Here is a 23,436-nt window from a genome sequence, read left to right on the forward strand (position 1 = left end):
CAAATCTACCAAGACCCGGCCGTCCTTCCAAACTTTCTTCTCAAACAAGGAGAAAACTGATCAGAGATGCAACCAAGAGGCCCATGATCACTCTGGATGAACTGCAGAGATCTACAGCTGAGGTGGGAGAGTCTGTCCATAGGACAACAATCAGTCGTACACTGCACAAATCTGGCCTTTATGGAAGAGTGGCAAGAAGAAAGCCATTTCTCAAAGATATCCATAAAAAGTCTCGTTTAAAGTTTGCCACAAGCCACCTGGGAGACACACCAAACATGTGGAAGAAGGTGCTCTGGTCAGATGAAACCAAAATGGAACTTTTTGGCCACAATGCAAAACGATATGTTTGGCGTAAAAACAACACAGCTCTTCACCCTGAACACACCATCCCCACTGTCAAACATGGTGGTGGCAGCATCATGGTTTGGGCCTGCTTTTCTTCAACAGGGACAGGGAAGATGGTTAAAATTGACGGGAAGATGGATGTAGCCAAATACAGGAACATTCTGGAAGAAAAGCTGTTGGTATCTGCACAAGACCCGAGACTGGGACGGAGATTTATCTTCCAACAGGACAATGATCCAAAACATAAAGCCAAATCTACAATGGAATGGTTCAAAAATAAACGTATCCAGGTGTTAGAATGGCCAAGTCAAAGTCCAGACCTGAATCCAATCAAGAATCTGTGGAAAGAGCTGAAGACTGCTGTTCACAAACACTCTCCATCCAACCTCACTGAGCTCGAGCTGTTTTGCAAGGAAGAATGGGCAAGAATGTCAGTCTCTCGATGTGCAAAACTGATAGAAACATACCCCAAGCGACTTGCAGCTGTAATTGGAACAAAAGGTGGTGCTACAAAGTATTAACGCAAGGGGGCCGAATTATATTGCACGCCCCACTTTTCAGTTTTTTATTTGTTAAAAAAGTTGAAATTATCCAATAAATGTTGTTCCACTTCACGATTGTGTCCCACTTGTTGTTGATTCTTGACAAAAAAATTAAATTTCATATCTTTATGTTTGAAGCCTGAAATGTGGCGAAAGGTTGCAAGATTCAAGGGGGCCGAATACTTTTGCAAGGCACTGTACATATAATTTTAAAAATGGAGTTTTATTTTTGTTTTATATTGCACGCTATATACAACGTTGTAAGATTAGTCACCAATTTGTAAGGGCATACGTCACTATATGTAACATTGCCAACGGCCTCGGATTGACAGGTATGTCTATGTGTTGTTTAGTTATACTGTTTTGTTGCGTAGCAGACAGGCATAGCACTCTCTGTTGTATTGTATTGTAGCTTACATGTGACAATAGATGGAAGTTGTTTGTTTATATTGTGTCACATCACATTACGGTCTGTTACATTTAACTGTCCATCTCAAATCATTTGAAAATGTACACTGTCAATGCTTGCAAAGCGTTAAAAGTAGACGATCGGGTCCGATCACGTCATTTTCAAAGTATCGGAATCGGCAAAAAAATATCAGACATGCCTTTTTTTTCTAAAAAAAAAATTTTTTTTAATTAAATTGTTTTCTAATTGTATTTAACGTTACAGACATAACATGTTACACTCATCCAGAGTCTTTAGTTTTGGCTTAAGGTAGGGTTATCAAATTTATCCCGATAATGACGGTAATTAATTTTTTAAAAAATGTATCACGTTAAAATATTTAGCGCAATTAATGCATGCGCTGCACGACCCACTCACGCACTGTCGCGCTCAATCTGTAATGGCGCCACTTTACCTATATAGAGAGCTAAAAGGCAGTGTAAATGAGTAGAGTGAATTTTGGAAGCCTTTGGAGCCTTTTTTTTAATTGGCTAAAGCCTAACAATCCCTCTCCCTATGATTACAAATATTGTGGGAAGCAATGTGGGGAAACAAGGTAGTAATTAATCTTTTTCTTAACACCCTATATTATTTCCCAATGCAGAGAAGATATATCAATTGGTAGCACTACGCACAGTCATGGTTCCACTTCCCATCATGCATTTGGGCATGGCTACAGTATCATTTACTGAAAGCTCAACAAATACACTAGATGGCAATATTTAGTCACAATATACAAAGTCACATTTGTCCTTTAAGAATTACAAGTCTTTCTATCCGTGGATCCCTCTCACAGAAAGAATGTTAATAATGTAAATGCCATCTTGAGGATTTATTGTCATAATAAACAAATACAGTACTTATGTAGTGTATGTTGAATGTATATATTCGTCCGAGTTTTATTCATTTTTTTCTTAATGCATTGCCAAAATGTATATGATCGGGAAAAATTATCGGGAATGATTGGAATTGAATCGGGAGCAAAAAAAAAGCAATTGGATCGGGAAATATCGGGATCGGCAGATACTCAAACTAAAACGATCGGATCGGGAGCAAAAAAACATGATCGGAACAACCCTAGTTAAAAGTACTGCGTATGTTGTCGTGACAAGCTGGTGGCAGGGGTGGGGGGGGCCCTATCATTGTCTCTTGTCCCCGGGCCCCTGCAAGTCTGTTGACAGCCCTGAACTAATTTTACGAATTTTATTAAAACAAAAACATTAAGAGGGGGTTTAATATCAAATAATTATAACTCATTTTAACATTTATATTTTAAGAATTACATGTCTTTCTATCCGTAGTACCCTTTAAAGTAAGTGAAATAATATTACATATTAATCTTCTAACTAGTCTTTAACATTAAAAACAAGATGGAGCAATTATTTGACTATATTTATGTAAAATAATCAGATTAAAACGTTATAAATTTGCAGTGTATAAATGAAATAGATGACTATCGTTGGCAAAGACTGCAAAAGGTGGCACGCGTGAGCTGGCGTAACAAGTGGACGCCTCTTGTGGGCCAACATGAGCGTCCTGGATGACCTTTGGCATAAAAATGAGGGGGAATAAAAAGACTTGCTCGCACTTGTCCACTCTGTTAATTACCCTGGGGAGTGTGTGTGTGTGTGTATGTGTGTGTGTTACAGCTGCATTGTGTTACATCATCTCTGCCCTCAAAATGTGGAAAGCTCCTGTGTCACGTGACCCCGACGGCCATCCGAGCCTATGTGTTGAACAAACACGCTAAAGACTTCAAGCCAGCAACAGCCAAGAGTAAACTATAGTAGACATCCTATCTTTTTGAACTGGGAGGGTTGGCAGCGAATGAACGCTCTCCTCCCGCCCATGTAGCCATAATCACCACATTGTCAGATAATCGTGAGCCTTGTATCGCAAATGGTATGGTATCAGGAGGTTCCCGCCCTTACTTGTGTATGTGCAATGCGTTGCAGGTGGCGGCCCAAACGGTTCTGTTCGTATGTATGAACACGGCCGGGATCTTCATCAGCTACCTGTCGGACCGCGCCCAGCGGCAGGCCTTCCTGGAAACGCGGCGTTGCATCGAGGCCAGGCTGCGTCTGGAGACGGAGAACCAGAGACAGGTTAGATTCAGTGAAATGAATGGAAATCTATCACCGTCAATGGCACTGAACGATGAGGTTTAATAGCCAGTCCTCTCTGTTTAAATGTGTTGGATGTTGTCAATGAGTTATTTTGTGTCACTTCCTGTTGATGTTGGGTTACTTCCTTCCTCCGCCGTCTCTTTCTGTGTATTTTGGATCATTTCCTGTTGATTTTAGAGCATGTATGGGTCACTTACTGTTCATTGGTTATTTTCTGTTGATATCGGAGCATATCTCGGTCACTTCCTGTTCATTTATGGTCACTTTCTATTGATTCTGGGTCACTTCCTTCCTTTTGGGACGTTTCGGGGAGTCTTTCTGTATATTTTGGATCGTTTCCAGTTGATTTTAGGGCATTTTTGACTCACTTCATATCCATTAGTCACTTCCTGTTGATACTGGAGCCTACCTGGGTCACTTCCTTTTGAATTTGGGTCACTTCTTGATGATAACATGCCATTTCCTGATCACTTTGTGTTCATTTCGGGTCATTTTCTGTTGATATTCGGTCACTTCCTTCCTTTTGGGGCGTTCCAGGGTCACTTTCTGTACATTTGGTATTACTTCCAGTTGATTTTAGGGCATTTTTGCTCACCTCCTGTTGCTAACGGAGCATATCCGGGTCACTACAACTGTTGATTTTGGGTCAAATCCGGATGATTTTGGGCCGTTCCGGGTCATTTCATGTACGTTTTGGGTCTCTTCCGATAACTTTGTGGCAATTCGAAGACATTTGTTTTATTTGTCAAAAATAATGACCGCCAATTGAAAAAACACAGGCAGGCTAAATTCTAGTTTATTAGGTTTTGGTTATATTTATGTAGTAATTTTTTAAGTATTGGGTAACAACCTCAAATTGAAAAATTCACTATCATGACAACAGTACTATAGTGTATATTATACAGTGGTATGGTAACCTTTTGGAATTTCTCACATTTTTGCATAATTTCAAATGTGATCTGATCTTTGTCAAAATACAAAGATGTACAAGCAGTGTCTGCTTTAAGTAAGCAACTTGAACTAGCTTTTCATATTTTAATGAGGATAGCATGCAAACAATGACAGAAGGGGGAAAAATAAGTAAGTGAACCCTCTGCCTATGGAGACTTAAAGAGCAAGTGAAGCCAATTTTTACCAAACAATTAACAGCAGGTGTGTGCCCAATCACTAATGAGTGGTTTAAAGCTGCCCTGCCCACTTGTAAAACACACACCTGGTAAGAATTGTCTTGATGTGAAGCATTGTCTGATGTGCATCATGGCTCGCTCAAAAGAGCTGTCTGAAGACCTGCGATCAGAAATTGTTGATTTGTATAAAGCTGGGAAATCATACAAAACCATCAATCGACACTCAGACAGTCAGAGAAGTTTTCTACAAATGGAGAGAGTTAGGCACCCTACATACTATCCTCATTAAAATATGAAAACCTGTAAATGATTGGGTGGTTTTAGTTAAAGCAAACAGTTTTTTTCATCTGTGTGATTTTGACAAAGATCAGATCACATTTGATAGTGATTTTATGCAGAAATGTGAGAAATTCCAAAAGGTTCAGATACTTTTTCATACCAATGTATAATACAGTATATGTATACTGTAGTACTTGTGTGCTCAAGAAAAAAAAATATATATATTCTGTATTTTCTTGATATATTAGCGTATATTTGTACACGTGAGGGCGCGGTCCAGCCCGCCGCATGCTGACAAGTCTGACCTGAGGAGCCGTTGATGGATTTGTGTTGACAGCACGCAACGCTAGCGACTCTGCTACTAATGAGCGCGCCGACGGGAGACAAAGACGGACGCCGCATCGATCTGCTTTCGCGCGTTTGTTTACGCCAGGGAGAAGGGCAGAAAGCTTTCCCAGAAGCCTCGAGGTTTCAGAAGATCAGACAGACATCCAATCATCCTTCCGCTGTGAATCGAAACGAGTTTGTCAGCGGCGGACGTCCGAGCCGTTTGAAGTGGGAGGGTGGCGGCGCGCGGATAAACTCTCACCTCAGATACTTTCACTGTGAATTGAAATGAGTTGATGTTGTTTCCCAGGAGCGTCTGGTTCTGTCCGTCCTGCCTCGCTTCGTGGTTCTGGAAATGATCAACGACATGTCCAACGTGGAGGACGAGCACCTCCAGCATCAGTTCCATCGGATCTACATCCACCGCTACGAGAACGTCAGGTCGGGCTCCGACCGAACCGGCGCCGGCGTTCCGAGGTCGGGCCCGAGTGACCTTTCCGTCTTTTATCCAGCATTCTTTTCGCAGACGTCAAGGGCTTCACCAATCTGTCCACCACGCTGTCGGCTCAGGAACTCGTGCGGATGTTGAACGAGCTTTTCGCGCGCTTCGATCGACTGGCGCACGTGAGCCGGTGACGTCCCGGTTTTATTTTCAGCCGCCGACTCTCCCGGTTAACTTTGCCGCGCTTGCAGGAGCATCACTGTCTGCGCATCAAGATTCTTGGAGATTGTTATTACTGCGTGTCGGGTCTGCCCGAGCCGAGGCAGGACCACGCCCACTGCTGCGTGGAGATGGGACTCAGCATGATTAAAACCATCAGGTAGGAAATGATTGGTCGCCAGTCAAGTGTGTACTCTGTAGTGGGGCTACCACAACAAATCGACTCATTGTTTATTATAAGTTTAATGTGCCACATGGGAAGTTTTGATTGATATTGTTCAAAATAAAAAACTCTTTTTTTTAGCCTCATGATTTTTGTCTTCTCAAAAAAATGTTTCTATAAGGGTTGAAATAATAATAATTAATAATAAATTTGGATTTAGACAGTTTTTACATTCACTGGCTGCCATTGACGGCACGAGACGTCCAATTCATTTTGACTGGGGAGGGTGGTTAATGTAAGTCCGGCATTGGTAGTCAGTGATTTAAAGTAAAAATGTGGAAAAAAAATTGTTTAACATTTTATTTTTTACCGAAATAAATCAAGAAAGAGAGAAATAAAAGGGAGGATTTATTTTTTTAATTATTTTTTTCATTCTAAACATTTTTTTTCTTTTTAATTGCTGTATTTTCCACACTGTAAGGCACATCAGAGTATAAGGCGCACCTTCAATGGTCTTTTTTAAAGTTGTCTTCATATAAAGGGTTTATATTAGGGGTGTCAAACGATTAAAATTTTTAATCGAGTTAATCACAACTTAAAAATTAATTAATCGTAATTAATCGCAATTCAAACCATCTATAAAATATGCCATATTTTTCTGTAAATTAATGTTGGAATGGAAAGAGAAGACAAAAGATGGATATATACATTCAACATACGGTACATAAGTACTGTATTTGTTTATTATAACAATAAATCAACAAGATGGCATTACCTTTATTAACATTCTGTTCAAGCGATCCATGGATAGAAAGACTTGTAGTTCTTAAAAGGTAAATGTTAGTACAAGTTATAGAAATTTTATATTAAAACCCCTCTTAATGTTTTCGTTTTAATAAAATTTGTAAAATTTCCAATCAAAAAATAAACTAGTAGCCCGCCATTGTTGATGTCAATAATTACTTTCACAATGCTCATGGGTGCTGAAGCCTATAAAATCAGTCGCACCCAAGCGCCAGCAGAGGGCGGCAAAACTCCGTAAAACACAACAAGTACACATTTCACTGTCCTTTCATTTTAATCTGTTTGAGAGGGGCATTTGTGCATTAATTGCGTCAAATATTTTAACGTGATTATTAAAAAATTTAATTACCGCCCGTTAACGCGATAATTTTAACAGCCCTAGTTTATATATATTAGGGCTGTCAAAATTATCGCGTTAACGGGCGGTAATTAATTTTTAAAAATTAATCACGTTAAAATATTTGACGCAATTAACGCACATGCCCCGCTCAAAGAGACTAAAATGACAGTACAGTGTAATGTCCGCTTGTTACTTGTTTTTGGGTGTTTGGAGCCCTCTGCTGGCGTTTGGGTCCAACTGATTTTCTGGGTTAGTACCATGAGTGAGCATGGTGTAATTATTGACATCAACAATGGCGAGCTATTAGTTTATTTTTTGATTGAACATTTTACATATTTTATTAAAACGAAAACATTATGAGGGGTTTTATTATAAAATTTCTATAACTTGTACTAACATTTATCTTTTAAGAACTAAAAGTCTTTCTATCCATGGATCGCTTTGAGAATATTAATAATGTTAATGCCATCTTGTTGATTTATTGTTATAATAAACAAATACAGTACTTATGCACCGTATGTTGAATGTATATATCCGTCTTGTGTCTTATCTTTCCATTCCAACAATAATTTACAGAAAAATATGGCATATTTTATAGATGGTTTGAATTGTGATTAATTACGATTAATTCATTTTTAAGCTGTAATTAACTCGATTAAAATTTTTAATTGTTTGACAGCCCTAATATATATACGATATACACAGTATACATAGGTTCATATATGGGTTATAGGGCGCTATAGTAGTAGTTGGGTTCCGTGAATAAAAAAAGTAATAATAAATGGGAGGATTTTTTCAATTTTAAGATTTTTTGTTCTTTGCGATACTTTTTTTTTTTTTTTTTTTTTTAACCCTTACAGGGCACTCATTTAATTCATTGGCTGCCAATGATGGCACGAGACGTCCAATTCATTTTGACTGGAAAGGGTGGTTAATGAAAGTCCGGCAATGGCAGTCAGTGATTTAAAATTTAAAAAATGAAAAAAAAGTGATTTAAATTTTTTTAAAAATGAATAAATAAGAGGGAGGATTTTTAATTTTAATTTTAATATTTTCTTTTTTGTTGTTTTTTTTCCAAGTTTTTTTTTTTTTACCTTTATTTAAAAAATGAATAAAAGGAATAATATTTTTAAATGTTAATATTTCCTTTGTTTTTTTTGTTTTTTTTGTGTGTGTGTTTGTTTTTTTCTTCCAGCAGTCAGTGATTTAAAATAAAAATGTATATATAATATTTTCATTTTTGTTTTTTGCTCTACTTTTGTTATAAAAATAATTTAATTTAAAAAAAAAAAGAATAAATAAAAGGGAGGATTTTTTTTCTATTTTAATATTTTCTCTTATGTTTTTTTTTTTTTTCCAATTTTTTTAACCTTATTTATAAAATGAATAAAAGGAATGATTTTTTAATATTTTCTATTTTGTTTTTGTCTATTTTTTTTTTTAAGTTTTTTTTTTAATAACCCTTACAGAGCACTCATTTAATTAGTTGATTTTTGTTGAATTTTTTTTCAAGTTTTTTTTTTTTTTTTTAAAAACCTTTACTCTAAAATGAATAAAAGGAATGATTTTTTTCAATTAAAAAAAATTTTTTTTTTTTTGGTCTACTTTTTCTTTTTTTTTTTTAACCCTTACAAGGCGCTCATTTAACTTATTGGCTGCCATTGACAGCACAAGACGTCCAATTAATTTTGACTGGGGAGGGTGGTTAATGAATGCCCGGAAATGGCAGTCAGTGATTGAAAATAAAAATGTGGAAAATAAAAAAACAATTTGAAAAATGAATAAATAAAAAGGATTTTTTAAAATTTTAATATGTCCTTTTTTGTTTTTTGCTCTACTTTTTTTTTTTAACCCTTACAGGGCACTCATCTAACTACTTGCTGCCATTGACTCCAAAAGATGTTCAATTCATTTTGATATGGGATAGTGGTTCATGTACATACTCCAATGGCAGTGAATTAAAATAATGGGGAAAAAAATAATGTTTTATTTTTTACAAAAATAAATAAAGGGAGTTTTTTTTTTTTTCATTTTATTTATTTTTAATCTTTATATTTTTTTGTTTTTAAACTATTTCTGCATTATAAGGCGCATCAGAGTATAAGGCACACCTTCAATGAATGGCCTTTTTTTAAAGTTGTTTTCACATATTGGGTGCACTGCATTATAAGTCGCAGTAGTAGTAGTGGTGGTTGGGTATTGTGTATGCGTTATGCATCCACTAGATGGAGCTGCGCTAAAGGAAATGTCATATCATGAGTAACCAATGTATAAGGCGCATTGGATTATAAAGTGGACTGTTGGTTTTTGAGAAAAATGAAGGCTTTTAGATACATCTCATAGTGCAGAAAATACAGCAATTTTCTATTCTTATTTTATTTCATTCTTTTTTTTTTCATTCTTGTTTTTTTTTTTGTCACAGAGAGATGAGCAGTTAATATGTTCTTTTTTATTTTTTGCACTACACACACACACACACACACAAACACTACTAAATGTGAAAATCTTTTTTTATTTTACTTATTTTATTTTTTCTGTTTTTCTTTTCAATTTTCTATAATTTTTCTATTTTATTTTTTAAAAATTGTGACACTGAAACATCAGCAGTTATTTTTTTCCTACTTTTAAAAAAAAATATTTTTAAATAAAGAAAAAAGGGGAACAAATATATTTTTTAAATTAACATTTTTTGTCTTTTATGTATGAAAAAAATATAAGGAGAAATATATATATATTTTTTTTAATTTTTCTATTTTTCGAAGAATAGATCTGTAAGTATTTTCTGATTTGAGTTGTCATCAATGAAATCATCTTACTTATCTTTGTAAAATGAGATCTGCTTCTGTGCTGGAAACAATCGCGTCATATTCATAGTCTGCAACTTTTTCATTTTTGTTCCCAATGCACATTTGTGGCTAAAATGTGGCACACTGACTGATACCATGATTTATATATGAACCAATTGGACAGCTAATTTCAATGTTATAGTAATGTTTTTTTGTGGCAGCCCTAATGTGTTTTTTTACGTGTAAATGGAAAAAGGAAGAAGAAAACTCTTGAGTTGTCTTCCTTTTTTCCTGAGTTTTTGTCAGCGCTCAATCCAACTTTAGCGATTGTCCCCGTCAGATACGTGCGCTCTCGAACCAAACACGACATCGACATGCGCATCGGGATCCACTCTGGCTCGGTCCTGTGCGGCGTACTGGGCCTGAGGAAGTGGCAGTTTGACGTCTGGTCCTGGGACGTCGACATCGCCAACAAGTTAGAGTCCGGAGGCATTCCAGGGTGAGGACGCCAAGTTTGTTTTTTTTTGCCTTCAACAGTACTTTCCATTAATTTGAATGTAATTCCACTGTTGACCACTTGATGGCAGCGGTAGAGTTGCGTTGCGTTTGTGCGAAAATGAAGAATAAAAACAGGAATGTTTTAGGTTAAAACTTTGGTTGAGTGAAAAATTTTGGTATCGAACAATTTAAAACACTGACATATTTTTAAAACGATGTATCGATTCTTGGCGGTAACATATTGATAGCCTATTGGGTTACAAAGTATCCCTATATAATGTCACTTTTAATATAGATGAGGTAGCGCGGCAATGTTAGCGTGATGCTAGCTCTGTGAACGTTTATGTGGTCCAATGATGCCAACAGTTTTTTGAGAAGCGTCTGGCAGTACAAACCAACAGTGCCTCCTGCTTTTAACAACCAATCAAATCAAGCCTTCGTTATCTGCCAACCACACCCCCCTGCTTTCAACGACCAATCAGATCAAGCGATCGTTATCCGCAAACCACACGGGCTGCAGCTGGACCTGCTTTTTTTGCCATCTGCCTTCCAGTTATTTGGGTGTAATTATATCCTTGACCACTGGATGGCGGTAGAGAGGCATTGATACTGTGTACGATTGCGCGAAAAGAAAGAAAACGGGAATGTTTTAGGGGAAAATTTTGGTCGAGTGGAAAGTTTTGTTACCAAGCAAGTTATAAAACTTTTTAAAAAGATGTATCGATTCTTGGCGGGAACATATCGATAAACTTTTGACGTACAAAGGATTGCTATGTGTTATCATACCGCTACTTTAGGCAAGACAGCGTGGCGATTTTAGCGTGATGCTAGCACGGTAAATGTTTAAGTTGGCCATTGACACCGACTGTTTTTTTTTTTTTTTTTGCCTTCTGCCTTCCATTTATTTGGGTGTAATTCCACCGTTGACCACTGGATGGCGGTAGAGATGCATTGATACTGTGTACGATTGCGCGAAAAGAAAGGAAACAGGAATGTTTTAGGGGAAAATTTTGGTCGAGTGGAAATTTTTGTTACCAAGCAAGTTATAAAACTTTTTAAAAAGATGTAAAATTTATCGATTGTTGGCGGGAACATATTGATAAATTTTTGACTTACAAAGGATTGCTATATGTTATCATACCGCTACTTTAGGGAAGACAGCGTGGCGATTTTAGCGTGATGCTAGCACAGTAAATAGTTTAAGTTGGCCACTGACGCCGACTGTTTTTTTTTTTTGGCTTCTACCTTCCATTTATTTGGGTGTAATTCCATCCTTGACCACTGAATGGCGGTAGAGAGGCATTGATACTGTGTACGATTGTGCGAAAAGAAAGAAAACGGGAATGTTTTAGGGGGAAATTTTGGTCGAGTGGAAAGTTTTGTTACCAAGCAAGTTATAAAACTTTTTAAAAAGATGTATCAGTTCATGGCGGGAACATATCGATAAACTTTTGACATACAAAGGATTGCTATATGTTATCATACCGCTACTTTAGGGAAGACAGCGTGGCGATTTTAGCGTGATGCTAGCACTGTAAATGTTTAAGTTGGCCACTGACACCGACTGTTTTTTTTTTTTTTTTTTTTTTTTTTTTTTTGCCTTCTACCTTCCATTTATTTGGGTGTAATTCCATCCTTGACCACTGAATGGCGGTAGAGAGGCATTGATACTGTGTACGATTGCGCGAAAAGAAAGAAAACGGGAATGTTTTAGGGGAAAATTTTGGTCGAGTGGAAAGTTTTGTTACCAAGCAAGTTATAAAACTTTTTAAAAAGATGTATCAGTTCATGGCGGGAACATATCGATAAACTTTTGACATACAAAGGATTGCTATATGTTATCATACCGCTACTTTAGGCAAGACAGCGTGGCGATTTTAGCGTGATGCTAGCACGGTAAATGTTTAAGTTGGCCACTGACGCCGACTGTTTTTTTTTTTTTTGGCTTCTGCCTTCCATTTATTTGGGTGTAATTCCACCTTTGACCACTCGATTGCGCCGATAGAGATGCATTGATACTGTGTAAGAAAATTTTCCACTCGACCAAGATTTTCTTACCAAACAAGTTATAAAACTTTTTTAAACGATATATGAATTCTTGACGGGAACATATCGATAAACTATTGGCATACAAAGTATTGCTATATATTCTCATACAGCTACTATAGACAATGGCGATTTTAGCGTGATGCTAGCATGGGAAACGTTTATGTTGGCTACTGATGCCAACCGTTTTTTGTTTTTTTTTGCCTTCTGCCTTCCATTTATTTGGGTGTAATTCCACCGATAACCACTCGATGGTGGAGGTAGAGATGCTTTGATACTGTGTACGTTTGCGAGAAAAGAAAGAAAACAGGAATGTTTTAGGGGGAAATTTTGGTCGAGTGGAAAGTTTTGTTACCAAACAAGTCATACAACTTTTTAAAACGATATATCGATTCTTGGCGGGAACATATCGACAAACTTTTGACATACAAAGTATTGCTATCATAAGCTGATTTTAGGGGGGGGGTCAGGTGGGTAAGGTCCCCCCCTGGTGGCTGAAAAGTGTCATTGCATGAAATTGACTTTCCTATAATATATAAAAGTTGTAAAGCAATAAAACTGCAACTAAAATGAATGAAATGAACAAAAAAATAAATTTTTACAATGGTTCAAAATTATTTTTCGAACATATCATGTGACTAGCACCTTAGACGGTCATTTGTTTTGCATATAATTTTCACCAAAAAAATAAAATAAAATTAGGGCAGGGCAATTTTGTTTTTCTAATGATTTTTTTCTTAGATTGAACTTTTTTTTTTTTTTTTTTTGATTGAAGCAACTTTTTTTGGGAATGAATGATTTAGACACAAATGTCCTACCCATAATATGGCCCAAACACAAAAAGAATTGCTTCAGTCAAAGAAAACTTTTTTTTTATGAAAAATTAAGTGTTCAAATGCCAATTTTTTCTCATTCAAAAACGTTTTATACAATTGAAATGTTTCATTTTTTGATTGAAGTGATTTTTCTTTTTGAAAATATAAATTTTTTGAAGCAACTTATTTTTTGATTGAATAATAAAGACAAAAACGTCCTAGCTGAAAAGTGGCCCAAACACAAATCGACATTACTTCAATCAAAAAAGTTGCTTTAATCCAAAAAAAACTTGACTCCAAACAAAAAAAATCAAAGAAAAATAGCTTTCACATGCATTTTTTGAGTTTAAAATTTATTTTTGCATTCAAACACTTTTTTTTTTTTTTTTTTTATTGAAGCGACTTTTTTTTAATTGAATAATAAAGACACAAATCTACCTCCATTTGGCTCCGCCCAGGGTATACAATTTTTGACTGGGGTAACTACATTGGCAGGACACCAGTGGGCGTACCTTATATAATTGATGACAATCTTGGCAAAAAGTATTGCCTAAGCAGCCGGATTTAGAATTCCCTTCAAGAATGATGGGAAACAAAAAACGTTCATTATTATAAATATTCTTGTAAGTTAATTTTATTGCTGACACTGCGTTTCGGGATCATCAACATCTTGTGCGCCCCCCCGCCCCAAAAGTCAAACTCCGCCTATGATTGCTATATGTTGTCTTATCGCTACTCTCGACAAGACAGCGCAGTGATTTTAGCGGGATGCTAGCATGGTAAATGTTTGCGGTAACCACTGACGCCAACCAATTTTTTTGTCTTCTGCCTTCCATTTATTTGGGTGTAATTCCACCCTTGACCACTCGCCGTGTACGTTTGCGTGAAAAGAATGAAAACAGGAAATGTTTTAGGTGAAAATTTTGATCTAGTGGAAATTTTTCTTACCGAACAAGTTATTAAAGTTCTAGGGCTGTCAAAATTATCGCGTTAACGCGCGGTAATTAATTTTTTAAATTAATCACGTTAAAATATTTGACGCAATTAACGCACATGTCCCGCTCAGACAGTATTCTGCCTTTTGGTAAGTTTTACAGCAAGGCTTTTTGTGCTGTGTAACAGCGAACTCTTGTGGTCGCTTTGCGACATGGTTTTTTGTTTTCTTGCCAGTTCAATATGGCTGCACGACGTCTCGGGCTGACGCCTACGTTGTAATGTTGTGCTTATATGATCCTTGGACAAGATTTGTCCGTAAGTATGGTTGTTGTAAAGAATGTACATATTATGTTAGTAAGCGAAATGTTCTATTTTTTGTATGAGACGCTTTTTGTGTATGTTTAGTGAACATGTATAGCGTGCTAAGCTAACGTTGTTGCTAATGCAATGCTTGTGTACTTTTTTTTTGTAGTTTTACGACGGTCTAAAGAGGACAATGGTTTGAGGCTATTTTATTTATAAATCAGATGAAAAAGGAAGAAGTCTGATTATTAAGGCGTCGTTCACTAGCTGTCTAGCTTTGGAAAAAGTAGACGCTTCGGAGTGAGGACAGCATAGACAGATTTAATTGACAGTAGAGTGAAATGTCCACTACAGTCCTTATGTACCGTATGTTGAATGTATATATCCATCTTGTGTCTTAGCTTTCCATTCCAACAATTTGTTTACAGAATATATATATATAATTTACAGAAAAATATGGCATATTTTATAGATGGTTTGAATTGCAATTAATTGCGATTAATTAATTTTTAAGCTGTAATTAACTCGATTAAAAAATTTAATCGTTTGACAGCCCTATATTAAACTTTTTAAATTGATATATCGATTCTTGGCGGGAACATATAGATAACCTATTCGGATACAATGTATCGATACATATCTGTATATTGTCACACTTCTAACTGTTAGCATTGACGTTAGGACATAAACGTTTATGTTGGGCCTCTTCAGGCGCATCCACATCTCCAAAGCGGCCCTGGACTGCCTGAACGGCGACTACGAGGTGGAAGCGGGCCACGGCAAGGACCGCAACGACTTCCTGCGGCGCCACAACATCGAGACGTACCTGATCAAGCAGCCCGAGGACAGCCTGCTGGCCCTCCCTGAGGACATCGTGAAGGAAGCGGGCAACTCGGCCGACCGCCGCGCCAGCGCCGCCGCCTTCAACGAAGCGTCCTGGAGCCCCGAGCTGCCCTTCGACAACATTGTGGGCAAGCAGAACGTGAGTCCGCCAGAGGCGCACGCCGGGGAATGTTGCTCGGCACGCTTATGTTTTTTTTTTTTGTTATTCTCATCTGACCTGCGTCCAAAGATGCCGTGAGCACGTGGCAGCATCTTGGGTCGACACGGCAATGCATGCTCTTTGTGTTTGTGTGTGAGACGTTAAACCAAACGCACTAAACATATTAATTACATGCTAAAAATTACCACAAATGTACTATACACACGTCTACGTATTACATACTACAAAAAGAATAATCTTACTATGCCAAATGCCATCATACAATACATTTTACATACTACACGGTACTATAAATATACATACTGTCAATGTACAGTACTACCTATTCTACAAACAAAATATACTTGCTGCTCATCATACAATACTACTATACATTCTACAAATGATTATTATAATAAATGTTGGGTTTTTTTCATACAGTATACTACGCATACTTGCACCTTGTCAGTATTTACATGCTATAAACATACTACATACTACAGATACAGTGGGGCAAATAAGTGTCTAGTCAACCACCAATTGTGCAGTTTCTCCTACTTGAAAAGATTAGAGAGGCCTATAATTGTCAACATGGCTAAACCTCAACCATGAGAGACAATGTGGAAAAAAACTGAAAATCACATTGTTTGATTTTTAAAGAATGTATTTGCAAATCATGGTGGAAAATAAGTATTTGGTCAATACCAAAAGTTCATCGCAATACTCTGTTATGTACCCTTTGTTGGCAATAACGGAGGCCAAACGTTTTCTGTAACTCTGCACAAGCTTGTCACACACTGTTGCTGGTATTTTGGCCCATTCCTCCATGCAGATCTCCTCTAGAGCAGTGTTGTTTTGGGGCTGTCGTTTGGCAACACGGTCTTTCAACTCCCTCCACAGATTCTCTATAGGGTTGAGATCTGGAGACTGGCTAGGCCACTCCAGTACCTTGAATTGCTTCTTACGAAGCCACTCCTTTGTTGCCCTAGCTGTGTGTGTGTGGGATCATTGTCATGCTAAAAGACCCAGCCACGTCTCATCTTTAATGCCCTTGCTGATGGAAGAAAAGATTTTCACTCATAATCACTCCATACATAGCCCCATTCATTCTTTCCTTTAAACAGATCAGTCGTCGGGGTCCCTTTGCAGAAAAACAGCCCCAAAGCATGATGTTTCCACCCCCATGCTTCACAGTGGGTATGGTGCAATTCAGTATTCTTTCTCCTCCAAACAGGAGAACCTGTGTTTCGACCAAAAAGTTATACAGTGGTACCTCTACATACGATCGCTTCGACACAGGAACTTTTCGACATCCGACGTAAAATTTGACTCGCCATTTGTTTCTACATCCGACGACATGCTTGAAATACAATGGCAGCACCGCAGACGAATGCACGGCGGATTTTCTTGTTTGACAAATCAACACTGGTTTCAGAAAAGGTTAGTACAGGTGGTGAAACAAGGAAAAAGTTGACGCTTACCTTCTAAATGAAGATGCAAATGACAGAAAAATATGAGCGTAGGGTGGGCATCCGTGAAATGGCTCAACAAAACATCTCCACGGTCCTCCTCCGACCATCGTTCGCCAGTCTTTATAAGTTAAGCTGACAATTCTTTTTGTGGTAACATCTCCAGAGAAATCGCCAACTTCGCCACGTTTTTATCATTTATTTCACAACAAAAACACCTTCTGTCTGCCGCAATTGACGGTGTTCTCAAGAAAACATTCAAAGTGAAAGTGAAACTCAAGCTCAACGGTCTGTCTCTGGCACGTCAGCCCCGTGGTGCGTTCAGGGTCAGCAAAAAACGTCCGCCACAGTAGAACCCGATTCGTTACATTAATACAGGAATTATTATTATTATTATTATTATTATTATTATTCCGATTTTGATTTATAATTTATTTGTTTTGCCATGTGTAATTGCCATTTGTAATAGTACCAGCAGTATTTTTTAAGGATTTAGTGAAGGTTTTTGGGCTGTGGAACGAATTAATGGAATTGTAATGTATTCCTATGGGAAAATACTGCTCGACATACGACCATTTCGACTTACATACAAGGTCCCGGAACGGATTAACTTCGTATGTAGAGGTACCACTGTATTTTGGTTTCATCTGACCATAACACATTCTCCCAGTCCTCTTCTGGATCATCCAAATGCTCTCTAGCAAACCGCAGACGGGCCTGGACGTGTGCTTTCTTCAGGGGGACACGTTTGGCAGTGCAGGATTTGAGTCCCTGGCGGCGCATTGTGCTACTGATAGTAGCCTTTGTTACTGTGGTCCCAGCTCTCTGTAGGTCATTCACTAGGTCCCCCCATGGGGTTCTGGGATTTTTACTCACCGTTCTTGTTGTCATTTTAACGCCACTGGGTGAGGAGGGAGTTGAAAGTCCGTGTTGCTCAACGACAGCCCCAAAAATTCACTGCTCTAGAGGAGATCTGCATGGAGGAATGGGTCAAAATACCAGCAACAGCGTGTGAAAAGCTTGTGAAGAGTTACAGAAAACGTTTGGCCTCCATTATTGCCAACAAAGGGTACATAACGAAGTATTGAGATGAAGTATTGGTATTGACCAAATACTTATTTTCTACCATAATTTGCAAATAAATTCTTTAAAAATCAAACAACGTGATTTTCTGTTTTTTTTTTTCCACATTCTGTCTCTCATGGTTGATGTTTACCCATGTTGACAATTACAGGCCTCTCTAATATTTTCAAGTGGGAGAACTTGCACAATTAGTGGTTGACTAAATACTTATTTGCCCCACTGTACTACAAATGTATTATTATCAAAAACAGAAAAGGCGTTAAGGGATCAGACAAAAGGAACCAACATGGAGAATCTGGATACAAAAACACAATTGGAATATACACCATATCGAGCTATAAACAGAGTTAGAAAATCCACATAGCTTCAATTACCAACTATCTGATAAGAAAGGAGAAGGGAGGACAGGGGAGATTAGTGAATGACAGGTCAGGGTGAAACATGAACTCTTTAGCTGTCATTGATTGCAATAATGTCCAATCCCTTTGAAGAATCAAAGGGATTGGACCTAATGGATCAAATAGCAATTAATTCACTGTGAAAGTTTCTGAGGTGAGAGTTAATACATACATACTGTACGTTCATTCATTTTGACTTTTGACTATGAAGGAACAGTCATTTGCTGCCCCCGTCCCACTTCAAATGGATTGGAAATCTACTAGTAATCTTGGCCAGAGTGAGAACAATTTTTATTTTATAACTCATTGGCTGCCATTGATGGCGAAAAGTGGATGACGCCTTTGTTACCACGGCAACTCGTCAGATGAATCAATAATGTCCAATTTGGACAATTGCTAAAAAAAAAAAAAAAAGTGAACAGCCAGCCCTAAAAATCGGATTTGAGGACAAAACATTATAGAGTCAGCTATGCCTGCAGTCTGAACGCAGCCTAAGTAATGGCAGTGCAGGTAAGTACCGTAATTTTTTAGACAATAAGTCACTACTTTTTTATCTGGGTTAATAGGGAACACTTTATTGACAGTAGCGTAATAAGACTGTCATAAGGGTATATCATGGGTAGGGATGGGAATTGATAGGATTTTTACGATTCCGATTCCATTATCGATATTGCTTAACGATTCGATTCTCTTATCGATTCTAATTTGGGGAAAAAGAACAACAAACGTTTTGATTGGCATTGAGTTTGTTTAATCAGAACTCACAACCTTACAAACTCACAACGAGATCAAAAGAGGCCCAAAGCCTCAATGTTAACTGTGGCAATAAGTGGCAAATACACAAGAGTGTGTAACATTTTACTGAAACATTTATCTAATAGAAATAATTAATATTGGTATATATTGGGAGATAGGTTGTTGTTCTGCGTTTGGCAATATGTGTTAAAGTAGGGGTCCCCAAACTTTTTCCTGTGAGGGCCACATAACTTTTCCCTTCTCTGATGAGGGGCCGGGGTCAGTTTGTAACAAAAAAAGTGTGACGATTGCAGAAGTGCATAAATGTAAAAAATTATTGTTTTTCAGAAAGCCACAATCAAATAACCCTTTCTGGATTCTTCAAGGAAAAAGGCCAGGAAATAAATAACACGATTGAGAAAAAAAAAAAAATTCAAAATGGCCGGACCAAATGTGGAGGCGGGCCGTATTTGGGCCGCGGGCCGCGGGCCGCAGTTTGGGCACCCGAAGAAATGCCGAAATCCAAGAAAGTGAGCGTGCGAAGTGAGAGAGGGAAACACTTCTACGAGCCTACGTTCTTTGTTAATGTTAATATCTACAGAGGCAACGCCTGTATGTATCATCTTTTGTGTTGTTGTTGTTGTGTTTCCACTCGCGATCGGATACTTAAATCCAGTTGTGTAGTGGTTTGAACGATGTACTAATGCTAGCGAACGAATGCTAACCATACTGTTATTAGCAGCTAATCATCGCTGATTTACGTTGATGCAAACCTGTTTGTTATTGGGGACGAAATTGATTTGTTTCATTTCTATTTTTAGTTTCACTTTTCAAGTGATGGTTGAATAAAGTCAGCAAATTATACCAACGTCTTCTGTATCGTCATTTCGGAGTTTAGCTAGCTGTATAGCTGTCTCGGTGAGGACAGTGCAGTCTATTCCCTCCCGATGCAGTTATCTCCACCTTGCAATGACTGCAAGTCGCTTTGTTGTAATTTTTCCTCGTGAAGTGAAGACACAATTTTGAGCGTTTGAAACTACGTGCTGTCATTGTTATGTTTATGGCTGCAACGCTCGTGCTTACCCGTCGTAACCTTTCATTTTCACACTCTTTCCTGGTGAAGTGTAGTCCAACTTTGGAGCGAGTGGTTCTTGGCGCCATGCTAGTTTGATGCGTCTGGACAACAAGACACGTCACGACGCAATACGCGTCTTTAGGAATCGTTAAAGGGATCGTTAAGGCTTTTTCATTGTGATGTCGAGGCCTCGAAACACTCGGAACCGGTTCCGAATTGGAATCGGATTTCGATTCCCATCCCTAATCATGGGCATTTCTGAATGGTTATGACATATGTCATTCAGTGTCATCCGGCTAATCATGTCACTAACTCCATTCATGTCCAGCTCGGATCTTTTAAATCCATTCAAAAGTGAGATAATTTGCTGGATGACACTAAATAACACATGTTATAAGCATTCATAAATGCTCATGACAGTTCCATGTCATAATTATGATTGTCTTATGACAGTCTTATGGTGCCACTGTCAAATAGTTTGACCAATTAATGAAACAATTGGAACAGTAACTGAAGAAATAATTAGCACAGAACATGAATTTTGATTGTTATTTACATCTGTAGCGCTGCAATGCATGCTAGGAGGCATGTTGGACAACAACAGTGTTTACAGCAGGTGGCAGCAGAGGTTGAGTGTCTCCCCCAAGGGACCAATAATGGCCAAATGAAGCTTCATGGAGCAATGAATACTTTATTTGGCAGCAACATCATAAGACTGCCATATGACCAAATGAACCACCATGAAGCTATGATCCAATTGGCTGCAATTAAGCTTCTTGAAGAAATGAATACTTCATTTGACAGTGGCATCATAAGTCTGTCATAAGACCAAATGAACCACCGTGAAGCTTTGCAGGCAATTGGTTCATAGCTTCAGGCTATTTGATTGAGTCGTATGACAGTCTTATGATGCCGCTGTCAAATAAAGTATTCATTGCTTTAAGAAGCTTCATTTGGACATCATTGCTCCCTTGGGGGAGACGGACAACCTCTGCTGCCACCTGTTGTCGACACTGTTGTCATGCAACATGCCTCCTAGCATGCGTTGCAGCGCTACAGCTGTAAATAACAATCAAAATTCATGTTCTGTGCTAGTTATTTCTTCAGTTACTGTTTCGACCAAATGAACCACCATGAAGCTATGAACCAATTGGCGGCAAAGCTTCATGGTGGTTCAGTTGGTCTTATGACAGTCTTATGATGCCGCTGTCAAATAAAGTGTTACCGATTAATATCTTTTGGTGTAAATATCCCAAAATACAGTGAGGACAGCTGCGGCTTATAGTCCAGTGCGGCGTGTCCATGAACAAATGTTGTTTTCATATCAAATTTGGTGGGAGGTGGCTTATAGTCAGGTGCACCTTATAGTACGAAAATTACGGTAATGTCAGTGTTTGCTAGCAAGGTGAACTGCCATAAACTGGCGAATACAGGTAGTCCCCGGGTTACGATGTACTCGACTTACGCGATTTCGACTTTACGACACCAGAGTCTCGTCCTCCAGTTTTTTTGTCGTATAAATAAACAGTTGAATTACATTTTTGGGGAGCCGTAAGAAGTGAAAGTTGTGGCGTCAGGCATGAGAATGGCCTGAAACGTATTAGAATTGAGAACCCGGGAAGCAGCCGTGCTAAAGTGGCCACATGAAAGACGCTTCAGAACTTCTGTGAGGGTTCTTTCATATGCCCGCGCACCATTGTGAATGTAGCGAGGCCAGGCTAGAGACTACTTTTGAAGAAATTCAAAAGCGGCGTGGCGGCTCGATGCTACCAAATCATCATTCAACCTTATGCTGTGAATTGTGAAGTAGACATCCAATCCGTTTGAAGTGGGAAGGTGGCAGCGAATGAGCCTTGGTTCACAGTCGATAGTCAGAATGTATCAGTGAATTATTGCTGCAACTAATGATTATTTTCACAATCGATTAATCGGACAATTAATTAAACGACTGATCAATTGATCGGATAAATGTCGATTTTTAAAATCACTTTAGCAATTTAACTTGAAGTTCTTTTAAGGCATGTTGTAAGATACAATGAAGACAACATGGATGACTATTTACTTCAAAAATAATATTCTTTTACAGCTTCCTGACTTAACTAGTCTACAACTGTACTGTTTTAATTACATAAAACCTGCTATGGTTTTCAATAAAGGTTCTGAGTATAAAACATAAAAATAATTTCTTAGTATAAAAAGCAGACAAGTCATGTTCAAATTTAAAACAAAAAAAAAGTGCTGTTTTTTCATGTGAGAAAAGCGCTGATATTGTGTCAATGTCATTTATTTTCTTTTATACAAACTAACCAAATTTGAATAAAGAGGAGGTAAACTGTAATAAATCAGTTTTCATGATCAAACAGTTGTTCATAAATACAATCCAAATCCAGTTTTAAAGCACACTCTCTTGTATGACAATTTAGAGTTTGAATGGGAGTTTGTATATAAAGGAGACTGTTACAGTTGTGGTCAAAAGTTTACATACACTTATGAAGAACATAATGTCAGGGCTCTCTTGAGTTTCCATTTATTTCTACAACTCTGATTTTTCTCCGATAGAGTGATTGGAACAGATACTTCTTTGTCACAAAAAACATTCATGAAGTTTGGTTCTTTTATGACTTTTTTATGGGTTAACAGAAAAAGTGATCAAATCTCCTGGGTCAAAAATATACATACAGCAACACGAATTAGCAATTTTGGCGAATCATTGACTTGAACAAGTCAGGAAAGTCAGTTGGAGCCATTTCAAAGCAGCTGCAGGTCCCAAGAGCAACAGTGCAAACAATTGTTTGTAAGTATAAAGTGCATGGCACTGTTTTGTCACTGCCACGATCAGGAAGAAAACGCAAGCTATCAACTGCTGCTGAGAGAAAATTGGTCAGGAGGGTAAAGATTCAACCGAGAATCACCAAAAAGCAGATCTGCCAAGAATTAGAAGCTGCTGGAACACAGGTGTCAGTGTCCACAGTCAAGCGTGTTTTGCATCTCCATGGACTGAGAGGCTGCCGTGCAAGAAGGAAGCCCTTGCTCCAAAAGCGGCACCTTAAGGCTCGACTGAAATTTGCTGCTGATCACGTGGACAAAGATAAGACCTTCTGGAGGAAAGTTCTGTGGTCAGACGAAACAAAAATCGAGCTGTTTGGCC

General features: G+C 38.0%; 1 protein-coding gene across 3 annotated transcripts in view; it reads left to right on the forward strand.

Annotated features, from left to right (window-relative positions):
* Positions 1–23,436, forward strand: part of adcy8 (adenylate cyclase 8 (brain)) — a 140,522-nt gene that overhangs the window by 80,873 nt on the left and 36,213 nt on the right. For all 3 annotated transcript variants that reach the window (XM_057857862.1, XM_057857864.1, XM_057857863.1), the window contains exons 3-8: positions 3,291–3,440; positions 5,505–5,635; positions 5,707–5,818; positions 5,888–6,015; positions 10,289–10,447; positions 15,258–15,528. In XM_057857862.1, the coding sequence (XP_057713845.1) occupies positions 3,291–3,440; positions 5,505–5,635; positions 5,707–5,818; positions 5,888–6,015; positions 10,289–10,447; positions 15,258–15,528 (951 nt within the window). The remainder of the gene's footprint in view (positions 1–3,290; positions 3,441–5,504; positions 5,636–5,706; positions 5,819–5,887; positions 6,016–10,288; positions 10,448–15,257; positions 15,529–23,436) is intronic.

Source organism: Corythoichthys intestinalis, chromosome 14 (genome assembly GCF_030265065.1).
Source record: "Corythoichthys intestinalis isolate RoL2023-P3 chromosome 14, ASM3026506v1, whole genome shotgun sequence".
NCBI classification, from domain to species: domain Eukaryota; kingdom Metazoa; phylum Chordata; class Actinopteri; order Syngnathiformes; family Syngnathidae; genus Corythoichthys; species Corythoichthys intestinalis.